General features: G+C 27.3%; 1 protein-coding gene across 1 annotated transcript; it reads left to right on the top strand.

Annotated features, from left to right (window-relative positions):
• Positions 1-1,026: 1,026 nt before the first annotated feature.
• LOC129958382 (receptor expression-enhancing protein 1-like) lies at positions 1,027-26,510 on the top strand. The gene is made up of 9 exons (XM_056070842.1): positions 1,027-1,181; positions 4,803-4,875; positions 8,443-8,522; positions 11,881-12,001; positions 13,424-13,537; positions 16,021-16,135; positions 18,881-18,995; positions 19,977-20,079; positions 22,834-26,510. The coding sequence occupies exons 1-9, from the start codon at positions 1,150-1,152 to the stop codon at positions 22,894-22,896; spliced, it is 816 nt and encodes a 271-aa protein (XP_055926817.1). The 5' UTR covers positions 1,027-1,149; the 3' UTR covers positions 22,897-26,510.
• Positions 26,511-27,221: the final 711 nt, after the last annotated feature.

Genomic DNA, 27,221 nt, shown 5'->3' with positions numbered 1-27,221 from the left:
TTTCTAGATAAAGGTCCCTGAGCACTCGAGGGCAGAAGTCTGACTTCTACCTCATATGAAGATGACACTCGCGCAATCGCTTGCACAATCCCTTTTTACAAGGGGGGGGGGCGACTCTTTCACACACCTCACAGATAGAACACAGGGAGAAGAACAACCATGTCCGAATTGGGACTCGAATCCGGGATGCCCAGATCATGAGGAAGACTCGCTATCGCTAGGCCAGGACGCCGACTGACCTTCTGTAACCAACATTAATGTGAAAAATGAAAATTTCAGTAAGTGTCAAAGAGATTTTGAAGTGCTCTTCAAATTTACTCAAGTGGATTAATAAACTGAAAGTGGGAAAGTCCTTTAAAATGCAAAATTTAATAACTTTTATCTAAAATATTAATCTAAGTGTGTATTTGCTATACGCACTTAGATGAATAATTACACACTTAGCTTAGGATCGTCGTAGATAAAGCATCTTAAAAATTCATGCTAGGATAAATAAAGATTTTTCTTATTTTCAAAATTAACTTTAATGATATTGAATCACAAACTGATATATATTAAATATAACTTGGAATTTAAAGAAAGATTCAAAGATATCGTGGTTATATGTGCTTGGATAGCCTTTCTTTAACAGCACAAAATGCTCTTTATTATTGTTATGATACTTTCAGAATATTGTGTAGCATCCAAAATATCAACATTATGAAAATATCATGTAATATCTTACTTTAATAGGATATATACAATTACAAAAGTTTAAAGCATATTTTAACGATTGTGCTCAGAGCAACGTCAAACAGCAGCAAGCATTTTATAAAATTTATATTATCACTACCAGAATATCTATAGCTTATAAACTATTATTATTATTTGATTATTTTACGAACAGTAAAGCAGGAATTATCGTATTTTGCTTTGTTCTAAAAATGTTGCACAAAAAAATTTCATCAGTAGAACGTAAAAAGAGCCCTCTGACGGCAGATCTTTGATTTAAAATTATTCAAAATAATAATACCCATGTAAAGACTGAAAGTGGATATGTATCATCGACTGAACTGAAAACACAACACAGGGCAAAACTGAAACATCGACTAATCGACTTACATGTTGTCCGAGAATCTGAATGTTTTCTATTAAAACAAAATTAAATAAATGGCATCTGCGATAGTTTCTAGGCTTGTCATGTAAGACAAAACTTTGTTTTATTTGTTTATATTTTATTGTATAGAGATTTTACTATCTATTGTTGACATTTCTTAAATTGTTTATATGTGCGGTTAGAATTTTCGATTGTTTATGTTTATTGCTCGTGCAGTGATGTAGTTTTCGAAGGTTCTAATTAGTCTTTCATGCGAAACGTTAGTGAGAAAATTAGTTAGATTATTTTCTTATATGTAAGAGTAGCTATATTGATTTGTGTAGGTAGTATAAATCCATACCAGGGAATGCGTATTGATTTTAAAAAAGTGTATAAATTTAGTTTTTTGAGGTAATATTATGAATACATTTTTAAAATAATTCTTTATACGTTTAATTTAAAATCTCATATTTAAAAATGCGCGATTGTCATTACTCGTGGTAAATTAAGTGAAATTGAGTATTGTTGAAACTAATTGTCGTAAATTTCTGCGCAGTAGCCATAATGGATGAAATTTTTATTAAATGTTTTATCAGTGCCATTAACTCATTATTGTGTAAATAATTTAGAAATACTGCATTTTTATCTAAGGTATTTGCATCAAAGCATTTGGAGGTTGAATCCTTCAAGGCTTCTGAAACATGACTATCATCAGATGTTACTATTAATAGCATTTTATATTTTGGCCAGATGTTTTATTAGATATATATATATATATATATATATATATATATATATATATATATATATATATATATATATATATATTGCTTATTTATTTGATGGTTTTTATAATTCAGTTATATTCTTTAACTTCCCAATGGCCTATAATTTTTTTAAAAAATATTTTTTTACAAATTTGAAATTTTACAGAATTTTTTTAATTTTTTTTCCCCTTGAAAGATTTGAATTCTGCCACACAGTATTAAATTTCTATGCAATTATAATGTATCCATTAGTCAATGATGATAAAGCTTTGTTGCTATGCTGTGTAATTTTGTTTTTATAAGATTTATGGATGAAATAATCTTCTCTGTCATTGTAACATATATTTTTATGCAATTATAATCTTTCATACTTATCTTCTTAGCACATACAATTAAAAAAAATATGCTAGAAGTAATAATGCTTATATAAATTAAAAAGTAAATATTATTTAAAAAATATATTCAAAATATAGAATTATGTCAAACTGATGACTTTTTAAAAAGAATATAATGAAGAAAAAGAATGAAAGAATTTTAAAAGAAAAGTTATTAATATTATAACATATAGCTATTGGAACTAATTTCTAAAATTATCTCCTAGTAATATATAGCTATTGGAATAGTTCCTAATAATTCTTCTAATATAAGTAGTAGTTTGGAGTTGTGAAATTCTTTTATTTCTTTTTATCTTTACTGATTAATGAAGTTTTAAGTATGTGGTCTGCTAAATAATATTTTAACTGATAAAAGATGATATAAATTCTGTAATTTGTTGAATGAAAAAATAAAATACGTACACATTTTGATAAATTGTTTCAAATTAAGTGAATATAAATAAGTATCTTGAAAAATTATTTGGAACTAAAATAGTTGGCTTAGTAATGTTTTATCGTTTCTTATTTTTGGGATCAGATCATATTTGTTTCCTGTCTATAAAGATACATTTTTATCTTAATTTGGGAACATTCTTTTCATGTTTTTGTTTGGATTTTTAAAAACCTTTTTGCATAGTTAAATATTCAACTAAATAATTTATTTATTTATTGAATATTAGCATATTTTTTATCTTGTATAAATAAATTTTTATTAAATGTGTGAAAATTTATTTAAGTAGAAAGTACGAACTTTATTTTGATGGATGATAATTATTTTTACATTATTTAAGAATTCTGCCTTTATTTATTAATATTGGTTAAGGTATTGGGTTTTTTTTAATTTTTTTTTTATTTTAGTTTGAATATAAATTTTTATGAATGGAAGGTATTGATTCTAAGATTGTTTTAAAGAATTATTTTCTTCTCCTTTATCCTGATAAATGTAAAATTAACATTTAATCCACTTATTTTACAATTTAATATTTCATCATACCAGATTAACAAATCTTTTATTATTAGAAGTATCAGGATTTTCAACCATTAGAGATCTTTCAAGTATACTAAAGATTCCGTATAGTAATGAATATTGTATAGAAATTTTGCATTATAAAATGATTAAACTATATATTATTCTTTACTTTTCTTGGTTACAAATATAGAAATCTGGGTTGTTTCAACTGTGGAGTAGAATTTACATTTAGCCAGCTACAATCCATTGAGTAAAACCAAACATGCACTGAAACTTTACAGCAGCAAGTGCTTGTGCCATCAAGACAAGCACTTGTTACTATCCATTCATTTAGTGCATGTGCGCTTTTACTGGAATCTTATAACTAGCTGGGTGTAAATCCACCTTGACACCAAGTTGGATTATGAAATCCTTATAATTTGTCAGTAAATATAATGCATCTGAATTATTTCATTTAAAATATTCAACATAAATTTGCTTAACTAAATTCTTATAAACTTATCATTGGTTAATGATTCACTATTTTGTTCTATGTCTTCTTTATTTACACTTTTAGGGTCACTGATTTCTTTTTTTAAAGCTGTGAAATGTGTGTAATAGCTGAAATATTGTTGCAAGTAGAAACAGCTTAATTACCTCTGTTTTAAAATGACTATGAATATAAAAATTGTATACCATGGAAATTGATGGATCTAAGAGAGCTAGGACCGTTTCTGCTATGTCATTTCTTTCATGTTTATTTGTATGGGAAGTCTAGTTCTTTTATTTATTTATTAATTATTATTATTTTGTTATGCATTGTTAATATCTCTTTCTAGATCTGCTTCTAGAAATTACTCTTGCTACTTTTATACAGCCAGAAAATTAAAAAAATGGAAGAAAGAAATTAGTAAAAGTCTTTAGAAAATTTGTTCCTTTAATATTATCAACAGCTGTTTCAAATTTTTAAAGGAAGACTAAAATTAAGCTATCATCATGCTCTAACTTCATGCAATTTTGATTTCCGTTTATTCCACCTACTTACTATATTTATAGTTGCTGTGTTTATTAACTTGTTTTATAAATATATAGTAGTAATCATTCTTTTATTTATGGAGTATTTGGTTGTTTTGAGTTGTTATTTTTAAATTCTCATCAAAATTTTTAAAACTATTTATCTCATATTAAAACTATTATATGTTTGTGTGTGAATGTGAAATAGGAATTAATATTTCATTTATCTTTTAATTTATATGGCAGCTAAGATGTCTTTGCATGGGTTAATGGCTTAATATGATTCTTTGCTTTTTAACTTATGAGTAATTATCACAGAAAATCATATTTGCACTTAAATTCCATTAATTATTTAAATTTTAGCTGGGAACTTAAGTTTGGGTTGCTTCTTCCATATATTAAAAAAGTTATTGCCTGCTAACTGCAGCATTTTAGTTTTATGATTGTAAGTAAATGCAAAGTCTGATGCAAGAGACATGACATTTAATATGATGAATATCATATGATGTTTTAATGATATGATATAAATATTTTATTTCAATCTGGCTTATGTACTAAAAATATAATTTTATTATTATTATTGAATTTTGTTTTTTTTATACTTTGAAAATTTTATTTTTCAGTTTGATATTTGGTACTCTTTATCCGGCATATGCATCTTATAAAGCTGTTAAAACAAAAAATGTGAAAGAATATGTAAGTACTACTATAAATATATTTTAACATGTATATTATGCCCTTGAAAGATTTTTTAATCCATTGATTTGGTTATTTTAGTATATACTTGTTTTTTTCTGTATATGTTTTGCTGAGTAAAAAATGTAATGATGAATAAAATCTCAAATAAAAATCAATATATATATATATATATACATTTGTATGTGACAAACAATAGACATACTTTGCTTCTCAAATGAAAGGTTCTGTGAAAGAATGTATTGAATTTCTAATGAATAGGAAATGAAATAAAGTGAATATATATTGCCTGTGTTATGTAAAATAAATAAATAAATTAGCACACATACAGACATATACACACACACACATATTGTGTTCCATTTCATTTATCTAAATTTGAATTAATTCATTTTAGCCTAGCCTGCATGATTTGTTTATTTTATTTTTGTATATGTATGAAATAATTATAAATATTTCTTATGTGCAAGGAAATAATTATGAACTTTCATTTTGAATTTCAGTTTTTAAATGAAAAACTGTAATTATTAAATAAATATTTAATTCAAAATCATAAGTAAATATATTTTATTAAAGTATTGAAAATTAATTAGAAAAGAGCAAAATATGTAAATGATGCAAATATGCATCATTGTGCAGTGCAGAGTTAGTTTGTAATAACTTAAAAATTATTGGTTTAAGACATTTCTACAAAAATCTATAAATATTTTTGTTAAATATACAGAATATTTGAATAAATTTTATTATCCTATAATCTTGATTTTAATATTAAACCAAAGCAGTGAAAGAATTTATTCATTTAAAGAGAAAGATAACATTTTGCTGTTAGTCTGACATATTCTAACTAAATGTGAGTGTTTTAAAAAAACCAGACACACCTGGTTTGATAAATTGCATTCTAATCTAGTTGAGTTACTAGGAATTTATCCTTTCTAATAGGATCTTATGTTTTAAACATTTGTTTCATTTAAGTAATTAGTCTTTGGAGAAATTCCTTCATTCAAATAACATTTATCTCCTGGATTGATATGAAACTGTACATGAATTCATGCAATGTAACAATTCTTTGTACTTATACCTTGTAAAAATTTCCCTCTTTTTCTTGCGCTTGAAAGGCTGAACTTTTTTAAATAATCATAATTTATATGTTGTTTAATAGTGAATCTTTAATGGAATGAATGAAGGAATAATTCATGAGTGGTTCTGCATTTTAAATATGTTTTAAATTTCAGGTCTGTTTTCCAAAAAATATCTTTGGTTATTTGACATGGATTCTTGTGAAGAACTTAGTTCAATAATTCTTTGTTAAATTCAATTTGATTGATCACAAGTGATCCTTCTTGAGGTCGAGATTCCCACTTTTGAAGCATGGAACCAACCATTTATGGTTGGGGCTTTGCTCTTTTTTGCTATACACAATGTAAATTTCATAAGTAGCTGAGGTTACTTAATATTGATTAAATACAAAAAATAGATTATATAGAGAATCTCAGTTTTCACCACTTGACAAAACTGTGATGATCTGTAAATCTATAAAATTCATTAAAATTTAAAAAAATCAAAATGCTTAGTATCTTGTAGAGTTTAGATTCCGTTTTCAATTTATGTAAAACATTCTGCCATTGCATCGTATTTTTGTGTGCATTTTTTAAATTTGAGAAAGAAGGAAAAAAGTATTCATGAATTATTTCTCAACTCAATAAATGTAATTTCAATTTATTCGTATGAAAATAAGAATATTTTCAAATAAGTTAAACATTTTGTAGTACTCTTGCATATTAAATATTTAAATAAACCAAAGTTTTAAACTGGTTGATTTTTACTTGTGAATTTTGAATTTCTGGTTATTGATAACATAGACGAAGGTATGTAAAAGTTATTTTTTTCTAGTTCTATGTTCTTTGGGTTATGATTTCATTTTTAGTTTAATCCAAAAATAATGCAAACTTTCAGTATAATAAAAAATATGTGTATGAAAGTTAATTAAAATTATTCTGTTATAACACATTTTAAATTATAATTGCTATTATCTTAAGTTTGTTCCCCTTTTTTTTTTTTCACTTTAATTTTTTAATTATTCCCTTTTGGAAATCAAATTATTTTACTCTACAATATCATGCTGTATGAATTTTGGCTTCTTGGAAATGTTGCAAAAACTAGTTTGAAGATTGATTCAGTATATCCATATAGTCAATGATAGCACAAAACATTTTAAGGGTATCTTGAGGCGAGTTTCTTTTTGGATGCTGAAACAACTTAAAAATGATGATAAATTTCAGAATAAAAGTAATGTGAAAGCTACATATCCTCAGTTATAAATAAATGGCAAACTTCATTATATACTTTAAGCAACAATGGAATATTTAAAACATGCAGGTAAACTGTCATATTTGTTTATAAGTACTTTCTGAGCTCTTATCTCAAACTCCTATATTGCTTATCATTTTTCATTTCACTGTTCGTATCAAATGAAGTAAAGCTTTTTTCATAGTCCTGTTAAAAAGGTGGTTATTTTATGCTAATTTTATGTGAAACAGGTAGATTGATTTCTAAAAAAAATCTAGTCCGGTACCTAATCTAAAATATCTTAAAGAAAGATTTGACTTTTGTTAGATTTTTTTGCCATTTTATTGGGTATTGCCAATTTTTAACATTTTTGAAAGAGCAGAATTTTAGTGCTATTACCACTTGGATAAACTGCAAAAATATAACTACCACATAATGTACACTAGTCAATAGGCAGTAGAGTATAATAATACTCAACTACATTCGGTACAATTGAGTTAATGGAAATGTAATAATTTGGTGCAGTTATTAATGATAATCGCCATTCAGCTTTAATGCCTGAATAGCAATAACTGATCATAGCTCCATGAATAGTAACATGGGTTCTGTGGTTTGTTACAAACAACTATCATTAGTTGAATAATCTACTTCAAAAGAGGTGTTTCATCACAAAGACATGACTAGCACAATTTTGTACCCTCCAAAGAAGCAAGAACCAGCCTTTTTCTTCCTCATATTTGAAATGGATATAATTTAGGTGGGAAAAATTGAATTATATCCACATATGAAATGAATAATGGATTTAGATAAGAAATTCTTCCTCACCCAATATGTATGCTAGGTATAGCACTCTTGAATTGTAACCTGCTTAGATAGTTGCAGTATTTTCTTGAAGTTCAACATATCCATAGAAAACAGAAACTAACAATGGTAATAAATTCATATTTTGAATCAAATCCAGAAAAATTGCTTACAAATTATATAAAAAGTAATAAAGATTAAATTTATTATTTTTATATCTGATTATTTTAAAATTATTCATGTGAAGTATTTTTTTCTTCTAAAATATATATAACTTAATAAGTTAGCTTAAGAATATTTTTAAGTTATTTGAAAGTATAGAGTACTTATTTCAAAGTATAGAGGGAGATTATATTCTGAGCATTTCTTACACATTAATAAGGTCTCAAAAGCAGAGCTTATATACCTGAAAAGTGTAAGATTCAAAATTATATTTCCAAAATATTCATTGCAAAGATATGTACTATGATTATTTTTTAGGTAAAATGGATGATGTATTGGATTATATTTGCCCTCTTCACATCTGTAGAAACTTTTGCAGACATCCTAGTATCATTTTGGTAAGTTAAAATATGAAGTTTTTTTTTTTTTTTTTTGTATGATTTCATAGTTATTTTATTTGTTTGGAAATGCTGACATTTCTGTGAGTAGTATGAAGGCCCTTTTCCTTGTGCAATTGCTTGCGACATTCACATGAACTTTTTGTCATTTGGTGCTGTATATTTATTATAAAATTTGTTTTGGTATTAATTCAATATTATTTTGTTGGATTTTTTTTTTTTTGTATTTAATGCATTAGGAAATAGTTAAATGCATTTAACTATTTTCTAATTGTTTAGTGTTGAAAATAGTTTAATGCATATAAAATTTTCAAATGTGTTCTTTATATTAAATGATATTATCTCAATACAGTGAAATCTGTGTATATTGGTGAACTTGCTTATAACAATATTTTTTCCCTTTGTTCCCAGCAAAATTCTTTTTTACCACATTTTGAATCTGTGTACTGCGATAATCAAATTTTAGCTGCAAGTATCCACAATGATAATTTTTCCTCTTTAAGAAGCTAATAGTACATATAAATTGGACTTTCTTGACTTTCCATTATCTTGAATGTGAGATAATAAAAGAATGGCTTTTGCTTTTATGATCAGTTGTTAATTTTTTCATTGTTTGGACTCTTGTAATAAGGAGGGATGGGATAAACATCAATCTATACACAGGTGTTTGTTGTCTATGGAATGTGCAACAAACAAACAAGAGACTACCAGTCCTTAAAATGCCAACTTGTAGTTTTCTCCTCTTTTGTTGTCAATTTATTTGCTTTTACAGGGCTTGGTCTATGGCAATCGTCTTTATAAAAGAAGTGTCTGTTTGCTGTGTGCACAGACCTAAATTTCTGCCGATAACTATTGACTGACTTATTTCAGAAGAGGTTGCCTCTTTCACCTTTGAACTTTTTCATTAGCTAGTTAGACAAAATCACTTCAGATTGAGCAAGTTTTTCTTGCAGTTCATATTTTTATGAGTTAAAGTGGTGTTGCCCCCCCCCAAAAAAATAATAAATTCAGAAATTGAGTATTGAGGCTGCTAAATATATGGGATTTCGCAATTGATGAAACTACTATTTTCAAAAAATGGAAAAGATATTTGAAGATACTATGAATAGAAGAAGAGTAAACAGGAAACAAAAATAATTCCAAGGTGCCATAATGATGATGATGACAACGCTACCTTAAGATGGTTCCATGAGATGAGAAAGCAAAGTAGGCCCATAAGTGGACCAATGATTTTTAAAAATTTGTCTTTACTAGGCATTAATGATTTCCAAGCCATCATCTTCTTTTAGTGAACGTTATAATATTTATTTTAAAACCATCACGGTTTAAGAAAATTTAGCTGCAATTAATGATACTGCATCATAAAACGGTGAGGAAAGAAGGAGATAGAAGGGGGGGGGGAATGTATTTTCCTAATAACTTGTACAATGCAGATAAAACTGGTTTGTTTATCAAAGACAAAGAATTGTCCTTTAAAGGAGAAAATTGTCAAGTTGAGAATAAAAGCAAAGACAATAGTCTTGCTGTATTAAAATTGCACTGCAACCAAGAATTTAGAGCCATTTGTTATTGGAAAATATGCAAAGCCAAAGCTCTGTAAAAATGTTTAAAAATTTACCAGTCGATGACAAAGCAATACAAAAACTTGTATGATGGAGGAAATCAACAATTAGCTCTTGATTTGATGAAGAGATGAAGAAAAAGTGGAATATTCCTCTCATAATCGTTATTTCAACACATAACTATCTCCCAGGTTTGAAAAATATAAGCATTTTTACCTTCCTCTAAATTGTACATTGATCCTGCTGCTGCTAGATGTAGGCATTTTCAAGTACAAAGCATGTTATTGAAAATTATTAGTTCAGAATATTGTTTAAAATGCAGATATCAAGCTCCTGAATCCATATACAGTTGGTGTAAAAATTGAAATTTTCTGATAGTATTCACAATCCAAAATTGTTGGAAGGAAGCTTCATTCTTTGGGGGGGGGATAAATTACATTATTGATCTTACTGAAATCACTGAAGAAGAATGTATAGACAGTTTATCCACATCTGTCAGTTCCTCTGAATGCTCATCATTTTTTAAACATAAACAATTATGTGCAAGAATTCAAGAGCATATGTGATGAAGACATTGTAGCAGAATTAATTCCAAGTGGTCAGAGTGACTATTCTCAAACCAAAATTCAAATTTCTCTTGAGGATTCATATCTTTAATTAATACTTACCAGGATTTGGTTGCAACTGTACCAAATGTTTCTTGCATGCATTTGAATTTGTTAGAAAGGCTGAAATATGTGTACATGCAGATTTCTTCTGCATAAAAAAGTAGACAAAATAATAATAATTTAAAAAAAATCTTAATTTTTTTTAATGAAATTTATGCATGAAATTTTCCTTTATGTATATTTTTATGCTTTCTTATCGTTAGTAAAATTTCCATTTTGAATATCTTGTAAGAAACTTAAATAATTTAAAATTTAAATATATATGTTTAAACTGTCTGTAACAATAACTTTTCCATAACAATATTTAATCTATGTCCCTACATTACCATTAGACATATTTCATTGTATTCTATGTTTATATAATGTAAAAGCAGGAAGGGAAATAAGTTTTCAGTACTAATAGTATTTAAATGATTTTTTAAAAATATTGGTGAACACTGCTTGAATGAATACATACACCTTGAAAATTTATATTGTTTAGACTTAAACGAAAACAGCAAGAGTGCTCCTTTAAATCTTTATCGTGTTTTTTTTTTTTTAATTTCAGTTTTATATTTATTTAAATATACCTTGGCAGTTAGAAAATGCAATTGTTGAGATAAAATGTTGAGATGAATGATTGTAATTTAGTTCTAAAAGTTGTTAAAAACTGTAAACTTTCATACTTTAGCATAACTTTGGCTCCAAATCTTTGCTGAACTTGGTTTTGGAAATTAAGTTATCCAATTACACTTGAAAATGAAAAATGAATATAAAGTAACACTCCCCCCCCCCCAAATATGGATAACACATTCTGTTCCATTAAATAATTTTGCTTCAAACCACTTTTAGATGTTTATGTAAAATTATAAAATAAATGAGATGCATAATTTGTTTTAATTAGGGTAGTTTTCATGTGTTTGTATCACACAGATGTATACATTTTTGTTGTAATATTTGAAACAGCCAAGATCTATGGATCTTTTAATCATGATTTTATTTTCCCTGGGCTTTGCTTTTTTGAATTATAATGAAATGAGAGATTTTCATTCGAAAACAATTTTTTTTCCACCTTTTTTTTTTTTCTTTGTTTAAACCAAAGGTTTTCCTTAATGGGATTTTTAATTATATTATCATGCAATTCTTTAGGCTTCCGTTTTATTATGAGATGAAAATACTATTTGTATTATGGCTATTATCACCTGCAACAAGAGGATCAAGTGTTATGTACAGACGTTTTGTGCATCCTCAATTGACTAAACATGAAAAAGTAAGCTAATTTACTTTTGTTGCATTTCCAGCTCTTTCGTTCCTTATTGAAAAATATTTTTAGAATTTTTCTCTTATTTCTAAATGTTTATTTTTAAACCTGACTTTAAAGTAATCATTTGTTTTTGTCATTTAATATGAAAAATGTTATACAGTTATTTATATAAACAAAAAATGTACTGAAAATATAAATATTTATTAGATTTGATGTATTTTTATATTTACTTTATAGTTGCATTTGCTATTTATAATTTAATATTATTTATAAATATTTTATAATTACAAAATTTTTCTGATGAATTTAAATTTTTAATAATTTTATACAGATAGATCAAGAGCATTTCATTAAAGGGCTTTTTTGTTATAGTAATTTTAACTTGATATATTTTTGTATAAATAAAGTCCACTGCTCACATTTGCAGATGCACATGAATTGTATTATAAAAAAAGAAATTGATTTTCTTTTTTATTGTGATGTCCTTTATTAATGTGATCAAATGAATGGGAAATCAAATGAACCGTCGCAAAACTTAATTTTGTAAACATATAAATTTCTTTTTATGAATTTTTCATTATCAATGTTGTGCATTTGTTACTTGTGTTCAGTCAGACATTTGTATGAAAAAAGGTTTTGTTTTCAAATCTATACTGTGATCTTGGATCTGATAAATTTTGCATTTTACTATATGATATAGCATTTTAGAAACTCTACCAGAAATTATTTTTATTAGTTTTTCAAAGTTAAATTTCAAGGTTCAGTGAGAGTCAAAAAAATGTAAATACCCATGATTGATATAGTAAATGTTTTATTTCAAATATATTACTGACTTATAATATAAAGTAGCATGCAGCAATTTGTATATGTTTAATTAAATCAAAATGCAACTAGAAATGATTGAACTGAAACTGAAAAACATCTTATTTCACTCGTCTAAAAAAAGTAAACACTGATATCGATAAAAGCAATATTAATATTTTATCTGCAATCCTTTAAATTTTATCATTTTCTTTAATCCTCTAATAAATTCCGGCAGAATATAAGATTTTTAACTTATATCAAGATCCTCTAAGATAAAAGTGGCGATATCTACAAAATTAAAATATTTGAAAGAAAAAAATTATGAGTGTTTGCTTTTTATTGACGCATAAAATTGGATGATCTTAAGTTCAAGTTGAGTTTTTTCTTTATGTATTTTATTTGAATTCAATGCTTATAAGTTGTTCGATTCTGCTTAAACTTAAATGCTTAATAATTGTATAAATCTACTTTATATTATAAGACAATAATGTATTTGAAATGAAATATTTTCTAAATCAATCGTGGGTGTTTACTTTCTTTTGACTGTCACTGTATATAAGTGCTTAAAGTATTGTACTAGTGCATTCTGCTTATTTTGTTGTAATTAAAAGCATGTCTTTGTAGGAAATCGATGATTACATTGCTAAAGCTCGAGATCAAGGTTATAACACTGTTCTTCAGTTAGGATCTAAAGGCTTGAGCTATGCAACTGCAGTTGTGATGCAAACAGCTTTAAAGGTAAAAATCTAAATATGTATATATAATAAGTTCAATTTGTTTCTAATTTTAATGTTCTACATGCAATTTTTTTCTGTGAGTAGGGAACAAATTTTTAATTTTGGAGATTAATTCACACACAAAAAAAAAACTTTTTTTAATTACATTACTTTTAATTTAATTCTGATATTATTTTTATATTTTTAGAGGAATAATTATGAACATTTTTGATTGTACAAAATACAATTTTTTTTTCCAAAACATATTGTTTAAAAAGGATTGTAAATACTGGGAATAACACATATGTAGGAAAATTATAAAATAGTTTTCTAAAATATTATAGTAAAAATTGCGATCTAGCAAATAAAAAATTGAACGAAAAGAAAGAGCGTCAATAAATGAGATTTTTAAAATCTAAAACAAAGAAATTATAATAAACAAGGTAAAGAGTGTAGTATAAATTAATTGGGTTAACTTTTTTACCATGGAAGTTTAGGATGCAGAAAAACAATACTTCATCAGTTTTTATAATTTTACTTAAAAAGTCGCTAATTTGTTGCATGTATTTTTCCTCTATAAATTTTGTTTTAGTTGGTATTTTTCGTTATCAGACTAAATTGCAATGATTACCTCATTCCATTCCTTTTTTTCCCCACCCAATAATTAAATTTTTTTTTTTTTTTGATTAAACACTCTTGTGCATTTAAATTTATGTATGTAACAGTATGTAAAACTGTATTGCTTTTTACATGCTATTTTAAGTCTAAATCTAATCATTTTTTATCTACTAACTTGTTTATATAGTAGAAAATTGAAGACTGGAAATAGAAAAAGCAGTAAGTATACCAATTGGCAAATTTCGTAAAACAAAAATTTCAGGCTTGTTTTGGCACTTATTACGTTTTCCAGAAAACTGATACTTTATTTTGTTCTCTCATGCTAGTCCAGATGGCACTTATTGTAATCTTCAGGTTACATTTTGTGGTATTTAAATGATGATAATATATACCAAAGCGTTTTTCAATTACTTGGAGTGTAATGAATGTTTCCATTGTTTTCCAAATTAAGAGCCTTTGTTAATACTTTTAAAAAGTCTTGATGTTCGTTCATTTATCTATTTTTGGCACTTACGGTTCTTCTCGTTTTTAGTCTTAATTTTTTATAAATCATTTTGAGTTGGAATTAAATACGAAATTCCTTTGGTATTTTTATTTGAAATTGATTCTGAAAAATTTAGCAAATTTTATTTCTGACATTCAAATTTTATCTTCTCAGTCTGAATAGAAATAAATCTCACTGTGATGAGCAGGATCGCTTCGAACGAAAGCGGGACATCTTGCGAAGTTTATTTCTGGAACCTTAAAATAAATTAGGTGCAGCAAAATAATAATTAACTGTATTTCATAATTTATTATATTGCTCAAAATGGTATAATAAAACCTTAAGAAATGCATAGAAATAATTTATTTCTTTTTTGTAAACCTAAAATTTTAATAATACAAATTTTAATAAATTTTAAAACAATAATTACTTTATAAATATATAAAATATGATTTGATATTCAAATTAGTAAAATGTGCGATTTTTGTTCCATTTTCTTGCATTTTTTTATGGCACATTTTAGAATAATGTTTTATTCACCCCAAAATGATAGGGTGGATAATACTTTATCCCCCCGATGTTTAAAGCGTGTAATCGTTCTTGATTAATGTTCGATCTTGAGTAAATTTTTGTTTTGCGGTTTGAAGTAGTCAACTTCTATCTATGCAGTTTTAAGTATTGGTTAACTGAGAGATTTTCAATGGGTGTATAAAATCAATTTTTTAAATTGATTGTAGACAAAAGTTTTGATCTGGTCATAAAACATTTAGTGGAAGACAAAATCAATATTTCGTCTATTCGTGTCTGAATTTTATTTATAAGCAAGAGATTTTATTATTTGCTCTCCATTTAGTCTTTTAATTTACATTTATTGCATTTCTGCTTTTATTAAATGTTTCTCTTAAAAATCTCATTTTTTAGAACCATGTATCTTATTTGTATATTAACATCTCTGATTTATATTAAATTTTTGTGGCATATTCTTAGTTATTTTATGTATTTATAACATTTGAATGTAACACCTTGAATTTCATTTTCCGTCAGTATTCTGATTTCTTTTAAGAGTTACTTCTTTTACTAGTTCTGACAGTGTATTTCTAAACAGTTTTCTTTCTTTCTTTCTTTTTAAAATCAAGTTCTGCCTTTTATGTAATGGCAGAATCTTTTTAAAATTGCTTAATTAAATCCAATTTTTATTTATGCCATTAACGTTCAACGAAAATAAAACTCGAGCTTTTGAGTTTGGGGGAAAATTGCTTTTTCGTAGTTACTGATAAATATTGCCTAAACTGCATCTGTAGAAATGCATTATTAATTTGCTTTGTGACTGCTTTCTTAATCATGCAATTGCTTTATTTTGCGTTTTTGTTTAATATAAAAGCGATGAATTGTTTCATGTACAGGGTCAAGAAACTTTGGTCCAGCATTTACGCAAGAGTTACAGCATGAGTGATTTAGTTGAAGATGACGGCACATCTCAGCATTTCGCAACTTCTGCTTCAGCTACTAATAGTTTAGGTACAACATATATTGTATGATTTTTGAAAACTGTTTTTTAAGTTAGGCATAATTTTTTAATGAAATGTACATGTTGGCAATTTTTTTAAAAAGCACATCTTATGAAGAAAAGTGGTATTGATGAAATGCATGATTTCAATGGAAGAATAACAATTACATTAATCAATAGAATTTTAATCACTGTTCTAAATTTGATTGTAGGTTTACTGTTGTTGAAATGCTATTTTCTTTGAATTTTTAGAATATTTATAGATATATTTGAAACTGTGTGGAGAAGTTCTCAACTGATATTGTATTAAATTAAGAATTTCTGAAAGGTTAAATTAAAATATAATTCAATTTTCAAAAATGTTTTTTTTTTAATTTATTTATCTTAGGGAAAAATTATTTGGTGTTAAAAATTTGTCAGCTAAATTCTACAATTTTTTTTGAAAATCCCATTTGTTTGTAAAGATTGGCTTATGTAACAAAATGAAACTATTATATTAGTAACATATTTGTAACTTCCCTTACTTATATGAAAATACATTAGTAAGGAAAGAAGGCATTTGTACTATTTTTAAGTTTTACCATTTACTGATTTTTGCTGAAAGGAGAGAATATAATCCTGCAATGAAAAATTATTTAATATTTAAAACAATATTATAATTTTAATTTTTTTTATGTTTTATTTACTTTTTTTTTCAGTAATTTAATGCAGCGCATTGATGAAACAACTAAACTGAATGAATGGCATAGACTACAAGCTTCATTTTTTGTGATTGTTAATGATTAAAATGAAATTGACATCTTTTTGCACATTTATATATATATAAATTATACCCTTTTAAAACTCGTTTTAGAAAATATTTCATTTCTAATTATTGTGCATTACACTGCTTCAAATTGAAATTTCTTAGTTGAAGATAGACTTCATCTGCAAAAATCAAAAGTAATTATCAATATTAAAGGTTAAAATTTCTCCATAATACCCCCAAAAAAATCTCCCATTGTATCTCTTTGCAAGAGGAACATTTTATTTTACTTGAACAATTGAAAATAGTGTATACGAGTCGGGAAATAGTTCGTTGTAATTTCTAAAAAGTTCAATCCTTGTTTTTATATAATATTGGCAAAGTGCATTTCTTTACTGCCAGGATGATGATATTAATTGTCTTAATATTTATGAGATGTGAAATCAGGAATCTTTATGTTGTATTGATTGATTTTCTGTGAGTGGCTGATTTTGCACGAAACTATGAAGGTTATCCGGAAAAAAAAGTTTCCCAAAGCTTCAAATTTGGCGCTGCAAAAGGAACAAAACGCGAAAGCGTTAGCGTGATAGATTGTGGATGTGGCTATCGTATGCGGCCGTTGTAATTTCCCGAGCGCTTACATTAACGTCGTTGTGCGCTAATTATGTTGGCTCTTATTTCATCTCCCGCAACTACGAAGTGAGATCCGTAGTAAAGTTTTTAAATGCACAGATGGTAGCGCCGATCGAAATCCTTAGTCAGTTGTGTTTAGTATATGGACCGGATGTGATAAGCAAGCAGATTGTTTGTCGTTGGTGTCGAGAATTTCCCGAAGGTAAGCAAAATGTCCATGACAAAGGCCATCTCTCATCGAAAAGATACGGCAGGGCACTGCAGGATCGTCGCTGTACGATTACGGAACTCGGCAGCCTTTTCCGGCAGGTATCGCGAACTGTAATAAATAAAATCGTCACGTAACTCTTGTTCTGGAACTTATGTGCTAGGCGGGTGCCGAAATATCTTACACACGAACAACAAATGAAACGCATGGGAGCAGCATTGACTTTTTGCACCCATACGACAATGAAGGCGATGATTTCCTCAACAGGATCGTTATGTATGAAGAGACCTGGATTGCTGACTTCGCCCAGGAAACCAAGCAACAGTCGAAGCATTTGCATCATAATATATATCCATGAAAAACCATATTCAAGCAGGCAGTATCGGCATGAAAATTGATGTGAACGATTTTCTGGAATAGGAAAGGCATTCTGCTCGTTGACTTCTTGACGAGGGGTAATACGGTGAACGTTACTGAGCAACACTAGAGAAGTTGCGACGAACCTTTCAGAAAACAAGAAGCGTGGGATATTTAATGCTGGTGTCGTGGTGCTGCACGACAATGCTCACCAGCATACAACGAATTCCACAAAACATTCGCTTCAGACGTTTCGCTGGGTTGGGGTGTGTTTGACCACCCATCCTATACACCCGATCTTGCTCCCTGCGACTTCCACCTGTTCTTGCTCCTGAAAGATACCTGTCTGGGCATCACTTTCCCTCAGACGAAGACTTGTAGTCAACTGTAACACGCTGGCTCCATTCCCAGGCGGCAGAATTCTATGACACTGGAATACAGAAGCTGATCCAACGGTATAACAATTATTACAATTTCCGTAGTGCCTGTGTTGAGAAGACGCTGATATATTGCTCTATCGTTTTCAATAAATCTTTGCAAGTTATTGTTTCGTTTCTTTTTATGGGCCATAGGAAACTTCTCTTTCGATTGACCCTCATATTACCAGTATTGTATTTCTTTATATCCTTAATGGAATCGGTTTATTATGTTGTTTTCAGCTCATTCTTTAAAACCTTTTACAAATCATACTGCTTTCAAAGCATTGTGTTTGTTAACTTTTCCCTTTTACAAGTTTCTCTCTTTGAATCTGAATTTTTATATCTCAAATGGTATTGAGATTGTATATTGATTACTAATATAATTTTGAAATAGATGAAACTGACAGTGGCTCTGATGAACGGCACAAACCTTTGCGCCACCGTTGGTTATCAGAAGGTATCTTGGCTGAGGATGAAAAATTGCCTAAAGTGCAACCTCAAGCATTAAGGTTTGTAAAATATTAAAATGCTGTTCATTCTTGGTTAGCATTAATAAAGATACACCAATATTATGCAGCATCTGTGTATTTTTAACTTACTGCTAAATTTAAATATGAAGGCTTTTAATTAATTTGAGAAAACTGTAAAACTTGCCAAATTATCTTATTGTCATAATTTTTCTGGGCCTATAAGGAAATTGAAACATTATTTATTACCAATGTATTTTTTTAGCTGCAAAACTGCAACCCATTTTTTGTTACAGATTTAGGGGAACAAAGTAATTTTCGTGTTTATAGCATATAATTTCAAGAATGGTTTCAATTTTTTTTTTTTTTAATTCTGCAAGAAGTTTTAAATTAATTTTTTTAAAATTCTTAATAAATAGAAATAATGAAATCATTTCAATTTTTCTAATCACAACTTAGTGTGAAAAACTTGAATATCATTCCATTTTTATTATATACAGTAAAAATTGCTAAAATTCTAATGGTATTTAAAGACTTTCCACTTCCAGTGAATAAACGAAAGATAAAACAACTAAGGATAATGGTATTTGTATCATACTCTTTTATATTTGGTTAGAAAAATGTATGCAAATTTTATTTCTTTAAAGATCTTAAGAAAACTTTTAAAAGTTAGTTAAGTAGTAAGTATTTTTTTAACATGGCCGGAAAATTTCTAAGCATGGAAATATCCTTTCATATTCAATTTTGATGGTAGAAATAACCTCTCCTGAAACTCTATATAACAGCTATTATTTCATAACAATAGAAATTCTTTCTTCAAAACAGAATGAAGTAGTAATTAAAAAATGCAAATTTATTTCAGTCAACTGCATAAATTCAAACTGGTTTCTTTTTCAGTGAATTTAAGAATACATTTGAACATTTTCTTGATTTTATTTAAGAACTGTGGCATATTTTAGTTCTTGTGGCATTTTCTAAGAATCAAAGTATACTGTACCTCATTTTTTGAATTATTTATTGCAGCTCTTCTCAAGTTGCAGTAACAAGCAGAAGAAGTCGTATTGTTAAAGGTATCAAAGGAGCTCAGACAAAGAAAGTTCTTTCCAAACAAGGTTCTTATGAAGAAGTATGAATATTAATTCATTTACGAAACAAATTTTTATAAATTCCCTTTAATATGCAGAACAGGCTCGGTTATTTGGTTTTCCTCTTTAATTGACATGGATCCTGAATCGAGATCTTTTAAACTAAAGATGCACGCAATAATTTCGTATTCATTTAAATGGACTTTAGTTTCATTGTGTGGAGGCTCAAGTTTTAGTACTCGAGTTACAATCTTTGAGTTTTATTGGTGATCCCATTTCAATTAAACTGCTTTTCTATTAATGTCACTGTTAATTTTTGTTTATGAATAGATGAGTTCTGGTGATCAGTGTGAAGTGAGTAATGATGAACTAATCTAGTTTGTATACAATGACTGAAGCCAGCTTACAAGCAACTAAGTTTGGTCAGCATCATTAAAATAACTATCTATATGATAAGGAAATAGCCATGAAATGTACTGAGTAGTTTGAGTAAAACTTGAGTACAAATGTGGTGCTTTTCTTGAGATAGCATGAAATAAGAACAAGAAAGCTGTTAAGAGCCTAAACTATTTTGCCTTTATAGATTTTATGAAAGATTGCTTTGCATTTTTTTAGCCTATGAGATAAGATCTTTTTATTGGTTAGTTGTGTTATTTTTTAACTTCGAAATATTATATATCGGTAAAGATATTATCTATTGCTAAGTACTTTACTTTAAAAGTAATGCTTTCTTTTCTTTTATTTATCTGATCTGACATTTGTCCTTATATAACATTTGCATCATCTACTTGTGTTGGATAACTCGCTTATCAATAAAAAACTTATATTTTTCCTCTAAAATATTTAGTACCATTGAGATAATTATTTGCTTCTTAAAGTTTTATTGTTTTTCCGTTTATATTGGTTTTCTGATTAATGTATATGTATGTCTAAATTTCTCTCGATAAAATCATTTCATAGTTAATTGTCTGTCTAATCTTAAATAATGGAATCATATTTTAAATATTGTGTTCATTAGGAACGTTTAGGTATGTTAGCTGAAATAGAAATAATGGTGTGGTGGGGCATTTTCAGTGATTTTTCGATTGAATAAAACTTTTTTTACTCTTTCATTGCATTTCTGTGGGTTATCGTTGAATATTTTGTACATATATATGAGCAAGATTTGTTATGCTGCATTTTCTGCTTTTCTTCAAAAAATGCCTTTATTTAGTTTTTGTTGGCTTTACTCTTCGAGATTCTTAAAATTTTGATTTTGAAATGACGTTGTAGAAGTGAGAGCAGGAGTAAAAACATTCCGATTATAATATTCTATACAATATTTATTCCACTGTTTCTATTATATATGAGTTTGAATTCTATATCATTGTGTGAAAGAGAGGGATCAGTTTTTATCCAAAATATCTTAATAGCATATCTTTCAAATCTTAAAAAGAGAGAGAGAGAACTTTAAAAAACATATGTTGAATGAGAATATTAATAGCTGCACTACAATGAACTATTGAATTATTTCATGATAACTTGTTCATAAAGAAAAATGTGTATATTTTTGTAGTACTTTTCAGAATTGTAAAATTTAATTGCACTGTACTTTCTGAAAACATCATTGTTACCTTATCAAGAGTGTGTGAGATCTATTTGTTTGCACAGTTAAAAAAATGCTATAGAAATCTGTCATCATAGCTATTTTTGGAAGTTCATTTTCATGCCATATTGAAAGAAAAATGATGCTTACTTATAAAAAAATATTTGTGATTGTGATTTCCAAAATTTATAAAATCAAAGAGGCAGTCATGAAGTAGAATAATTGTTATCAAAAGTACACATTTGCTGAACAGGCTTTTCAGTTGTTTCAATTTCTAGACATGATGCTGCAAGTACAATATACATATTTTGTGTTATCCTTGTGCATACAAATCGATAATTTAGTCTTATTCAAGTGAATGACCATGAAAATTCAGCGACAGGTGTAAATGTTTGTATAACTATGAAAAGAAATGAATATTTCTGTTTCAATGTTACTTGAAGATATTACTGTATCCTCAAGTTAACTTGTTAATATTAATAGTTAAGGAGCGTAATTGTAAGCTGTATATAGATTTAATACAGTATTTTATAGTATTTTATATAGATTTAAAATACTATTAATTGCTTAAGATTCAATGCTTTTTCTTTTCTTTTCTTTCTTTTTTTTTTTTTTTGAAGTATTATCAAAAAGTGGAAGGTTTAATTTCAAGAATATTCACACAAGATATTTTAGTGAAAAAGATAAGTGTTGATGGAACCAAATAAATAAATAATATAACTTAAGCATGTCTAAAGCTTTGATCGATCAGCAACAAGACGAAGCACAGAATTTAAATTTTGTATTTCTTTATATTTAAATATTTACAACTATTTACTTGGGAAAATAGAAAGCATATTTGACTCAGAATGATAAATACTATGGTATCCTTTTATTAATTAGTTTGATTTTAAAATTATATTTGAATTTTTTGGTATTTTGGCCTGTGCATTCGGATTTCTGCCGATATATTTTTCTTTTGAATTAACATTTTCTGATGGAGCAGTGCTTCAATAAAGACATATAGAGATGAATTTTGGTCTGCTAATGTGACAACTAAGTTTCAATGTTACAGACGCTTTATTTTTGATGTAAATGCTGTAAAATACGTATATATAATGAAATTTCCTTTCTGAAAGATGTAAATATTGATTTTCACTCTCGTTGTTTATTTAAACTGAAATGTTGGATCATATATTGATTAATTATATCGAACTTGTTTTTCTTGTAGGTTTCTGGTTATGCTACACTTCCACGAACTAGCAAATCAAAAACTCGAAGAAAGCCTTTATGATGTGTTCCTATCCTATTTTCATATATTATTTCATGACACCATTATGCCTTATTGTTTTCAGGTTATTATGACAATTCTGCTTCACTCCTGCTTGTGTAGAGATTTGTTTTTTGTAGGCTTTCTTTAGTTTTGTAAATTGGCAGGGATGAACCCTGATTTTTGGTGTGTGATATTAATGTTATAATTTGACCAACTTCTTGTTTTCGAAGCTGCAAAGTTTTTAATGAAGCTCCCTTTGTAGTTTTAAGTTAAGCGAGCCTTTGTAAAATTGCATAAGGTGAAAGAAAATGATCTTTCAAGAGCTTTTTTAGCCCTTTGCAACTAATAGAAATAACCATTGTCTTCCTTTGTTTTATGATTTATTAATAGGCTCATTTTTTCGCTAGGTATGTTGTTTGAAAAATAACTTAAATTAATTGATCTCATTAAATGGCAATTTACTTAGAAAAAGTTATAATTCAAATTTTTTATCGGTTCTTCAACTTTTTTCGTTGTAAATTGATAGCTGTAATTTTAAAATTTCTGATTATTTAGATAGGTGTCTTTTTGAATTCTTTTAATTTCAAAAGTGGACGAAATTAATTTAAACATTTATATAGAACTCTTCGTTAAATCGTGTAGTATTTTTAAGAAAAGAATTCTATAATGTAATTAGAAGCAAAAGTAGTTAATTATTTCTTTATTCGTATAAGACGTTTTCTTAAACATACATGTACGTAAATTAATGTAATTAGTTATTTAAGAAATAATTATTTCCTGTGGAATATTTCATGTTCTAGTCTAAGTTTCCTCATCTTATGAGGTTTCATATATTTTAACTATGAGCTATTGATTAAAATTTTTGGTTGTTGGAAAAGGCAAACTGTGTTTGGTATGTGTATGTATATTGGATAAAATTTTGATTTTAATGACTAATATCCTCTGAAAAGAAGTGCACATTTTTTTTCTAAATTTCTATTCGATGATTATAGTTTTTAACTTTCATATCAAAATTTTTCTTTTATCTGTTACATTTACTTCTGTATTGTTTTTCATGAATTTTTTTCATGTAAGCGATACTCAGGGACTTTTTTTTATATATATAAATAAATAATTTTAAGTGCAGGAAATTTTTGTATTCGGAACTTATGAAACCAGTAATAAATTTATTCTGTGCATAAATTAAATATATGCTGAAGAGTGTTCTTCCTTTAAACCAAATTAATTTAAAGTGTAATTTGAATTTGTAGAGTATTAATGTTTCATGCTGCAAAAGTAATAGTATTTCTTGTTATCCAGATAATCAAAACTTGCACAATATTTAAGTTGACTATTAACAAAGAATTCTTTACGTTTTGAGTTTTCTGAGGATATCGTTGAGTGTTGTGCCATGCCTTTAATATACAGTAATTACCTCTTATTGTGATCACTTTGAGACCTAGAAAGGAGTTTTGGTAATATTAACCATTTGATTACAGTAACCCAATGGGGTATAATCAGCTACGGAAAGAAAAAAAAAAGAAAAAAACGCTTACCAAAGAACTATCTATAATTGATTTCAAATATAGCAATTAAAAGTCTTCAATAATTATTGATTATTCCTTCGCATTTCACTTATGTTGTTCTTAGCGTATTGTTTGTTTAAATTTCCTGAGTGATTCTACGCATTTCAAAATAGCAATTTTTTTACTCACTTCAGCATATTCGTTCCCTGTCAATATCATCAACGTTTATTGCTTGGTCATAAAATTCTCGCGAATTTTCAGAACTTTAAAAAGGACAGTCATTGACGTTTTTAACTGCTTCACACCGTTATATTAACTCATTTTAAATTAGCCTTCATATCTATTAAGAATTCCAATTTTGTCTAACATTCAAATCAGTTTTCTTATACATACATTGCATTATCTTAATTCAGTTGCTGGAAATAGTGTATAGTTGTTCAACGGATTTCTACCAGTCGTGGTATCTTAGTTACCACTAGTACTCCTTCAAACCAGTTCAGATCGTTCTGCTCCAGACAAAAGAATTTGAAACTCATCCTTAAGAAAAATGACGGAGATGTTTCCTTGTAAATGGAGCAAGAATTTCCACTAATGTCTGTTGCAGGTTGAAAATAAAGAATCTGTCATTCTGTAATCAGAAATTGGTAATATTAAACATACTAAACGATTATATTTAACTACATTTGAATACGTCGTTTTAGAGCGACAGGAATATTATAACATAAAGTGAATGATAACATTTAATCAAGATCACACTAAGCGGCTTTCACTGTACTGTATTATTATCCATTTATGTGATAATACCTATGTAATGTTTGCTTCAGCAAAGATTACTAAATTTCCTTTATCTCGCCTTTTATTAATGTAATTATTTTCAAAATTTACCTCTAGCCTATGTAAAACTTAAAATGGTCGCTTTTGTCTCGAATTGAAAATACATTATATTATTTAAATTTGTTTGTCTGTGTCACATAGCTCATACTCTCAATAGAAACTTCCCAGTTTTTATTTGCTTTTAAAACATTAATATTCATGTATATATATAGTTAAATTATAAGTAAATGTTTCAATGAGACTTGTCAACTTTCGTGAAAAAATAAATAAATAAATTTTGTCGTTTAAATGAAACTTGTTTTTATTTAATTTCCGAGCTGTAAAGACATTACGGTTTCAAAAAATGCTGTTGATTTATAGCTAAATTGAAACTAAATTTTAACAAAATCAGATTTGCAAAAGCATTTTATATCTTTTCTCTTGATAAGTAAGTTTGTCTTTTTATGTATGAAATATCATTCCCGATTTTGAAAAATATTAGTACCATACGTTTTGTTAGCTGTGAAAACCCTGACTACACTTTTTTGATGAAATTGTGTAAGAAGATTACTCTTCCTTTTTTTCTATCAGAAGAATAAAAACTTCAAGAAATTTAAACAATTGGTGTAAAAGTTGATGACAGGAAAATAACATTTCATAATGGTAAACTAACAATGAATGATTGAAGTGTTCATTCAGTTTAAGACTAATCAAGTTTTATGACTAATGGTAATTTATTTTACTTTATTCCTTTATAAGCATTGCATTTATGAGCTATGAAATGCATATTGCATTCCCTTCATTTCTTTTTATTTCGACTTATTAAAAATATGTAATATAGAAAATTAATTTAATTTTTGACTTTATTTAAAAATTATTTTTCCAAAAGTGATATATTTATTCTCGTGTACATTAAATAATTTGGTCTCGAGTATGAGCTATGTTAGATCTGCTTTTTCGTCAAGGATTTTTTTATGAATCTGGTTTAAAAAACTTTATTTTATATATGTTTTTTAGAAAATAACTTCACAGGAAACTTATCCTCCTCCTCTGTTCCATTGTATTGTATGTATTCTTTTATCTGAATGTGTCGTATGTTGTCCTCTTATGTTACCTGGGGACTTTTTTAAAATGTTTTGTCTTTGTTTGATTTTAAAATCGTGTGGATTCTGAGGGATTTTTCCGTTATTTTGTATTTAATTAATTTTCTTTGTTTGATAGAATGCGAATAAATCAGTGTATGTTCTACTGGAATTAATAAAGGGACTAAAAGAGGGAAAATTTCATTATAAATATTACCTTTATTATGATTTTTTTTTTTTTTTTTAAATCTTTTTATCTTAAAAGGTAATATAATAGTTTTTCCTTTGTATTTGATTTCAAGAGTATGTTTCGAATGTATTTCAACTGATAAATTAGTGCCAAACTATTGTAAATTTGTAAAATATTGTTCTCTGCTTCATAAAATATATGATGCTGAGTACTATTACTATTCAAACAATGTGCACTCATCTTTTCAGTTAATATTGAAAAGATGTGTAGTGTTAAGTTTGTGAATGGATGATATATCATTGTTGGTGGTTTTCCTTGTTATACATTTTTTTCGAAAGATTGCTACATGTAAATATTTTTATATATTAGTATTCAAATAAAATTTTAGTTAAATACTGTAATAAATGGAAAACTAGCTTTGTCTCAGAAGCTAAAGGTTCAAAAGTATAGGAATCATAATTTTATCAAATATTTTTGACATTTATGAACACAATCGTGACAGAAATGTAGGCTTCTAATGTTACTGATTTTTAGGAGACTAAATACAATGTACTTTAAATAAGCTGTATTGCTTTGAAAGACAATTTTCTATAATAATACTATATTACGAATTGCTAAATATTATTTTCTTTGAAAAGAGTACGATTTTTTTTTTTAATTGATTAAGTATATTTTTTTCTCTTTTTCCGGAAATATGTTACAATATAATTTTTAGAATTAAAATATAAAATAAAATATGCAAAGTGAAGGTTTAAT

This window comes from Argiope bruennichi, chromosome X1, assembly GCF_947563725.1.
Source record: "Argiope bruennichi chromosome X1, qqArgBrue1.1, whole genome shotgun sequence".
NCBI lineage: Eukaryota > Metazoa > Arthropoda > Arachnida > Araneae > Araneidae > Argiope > Argiope bruennichi.
Note: the sequence above shows the minus strand (reverse complement) of the source record. Positions and strands in the feature narration are given on the sequence as shown.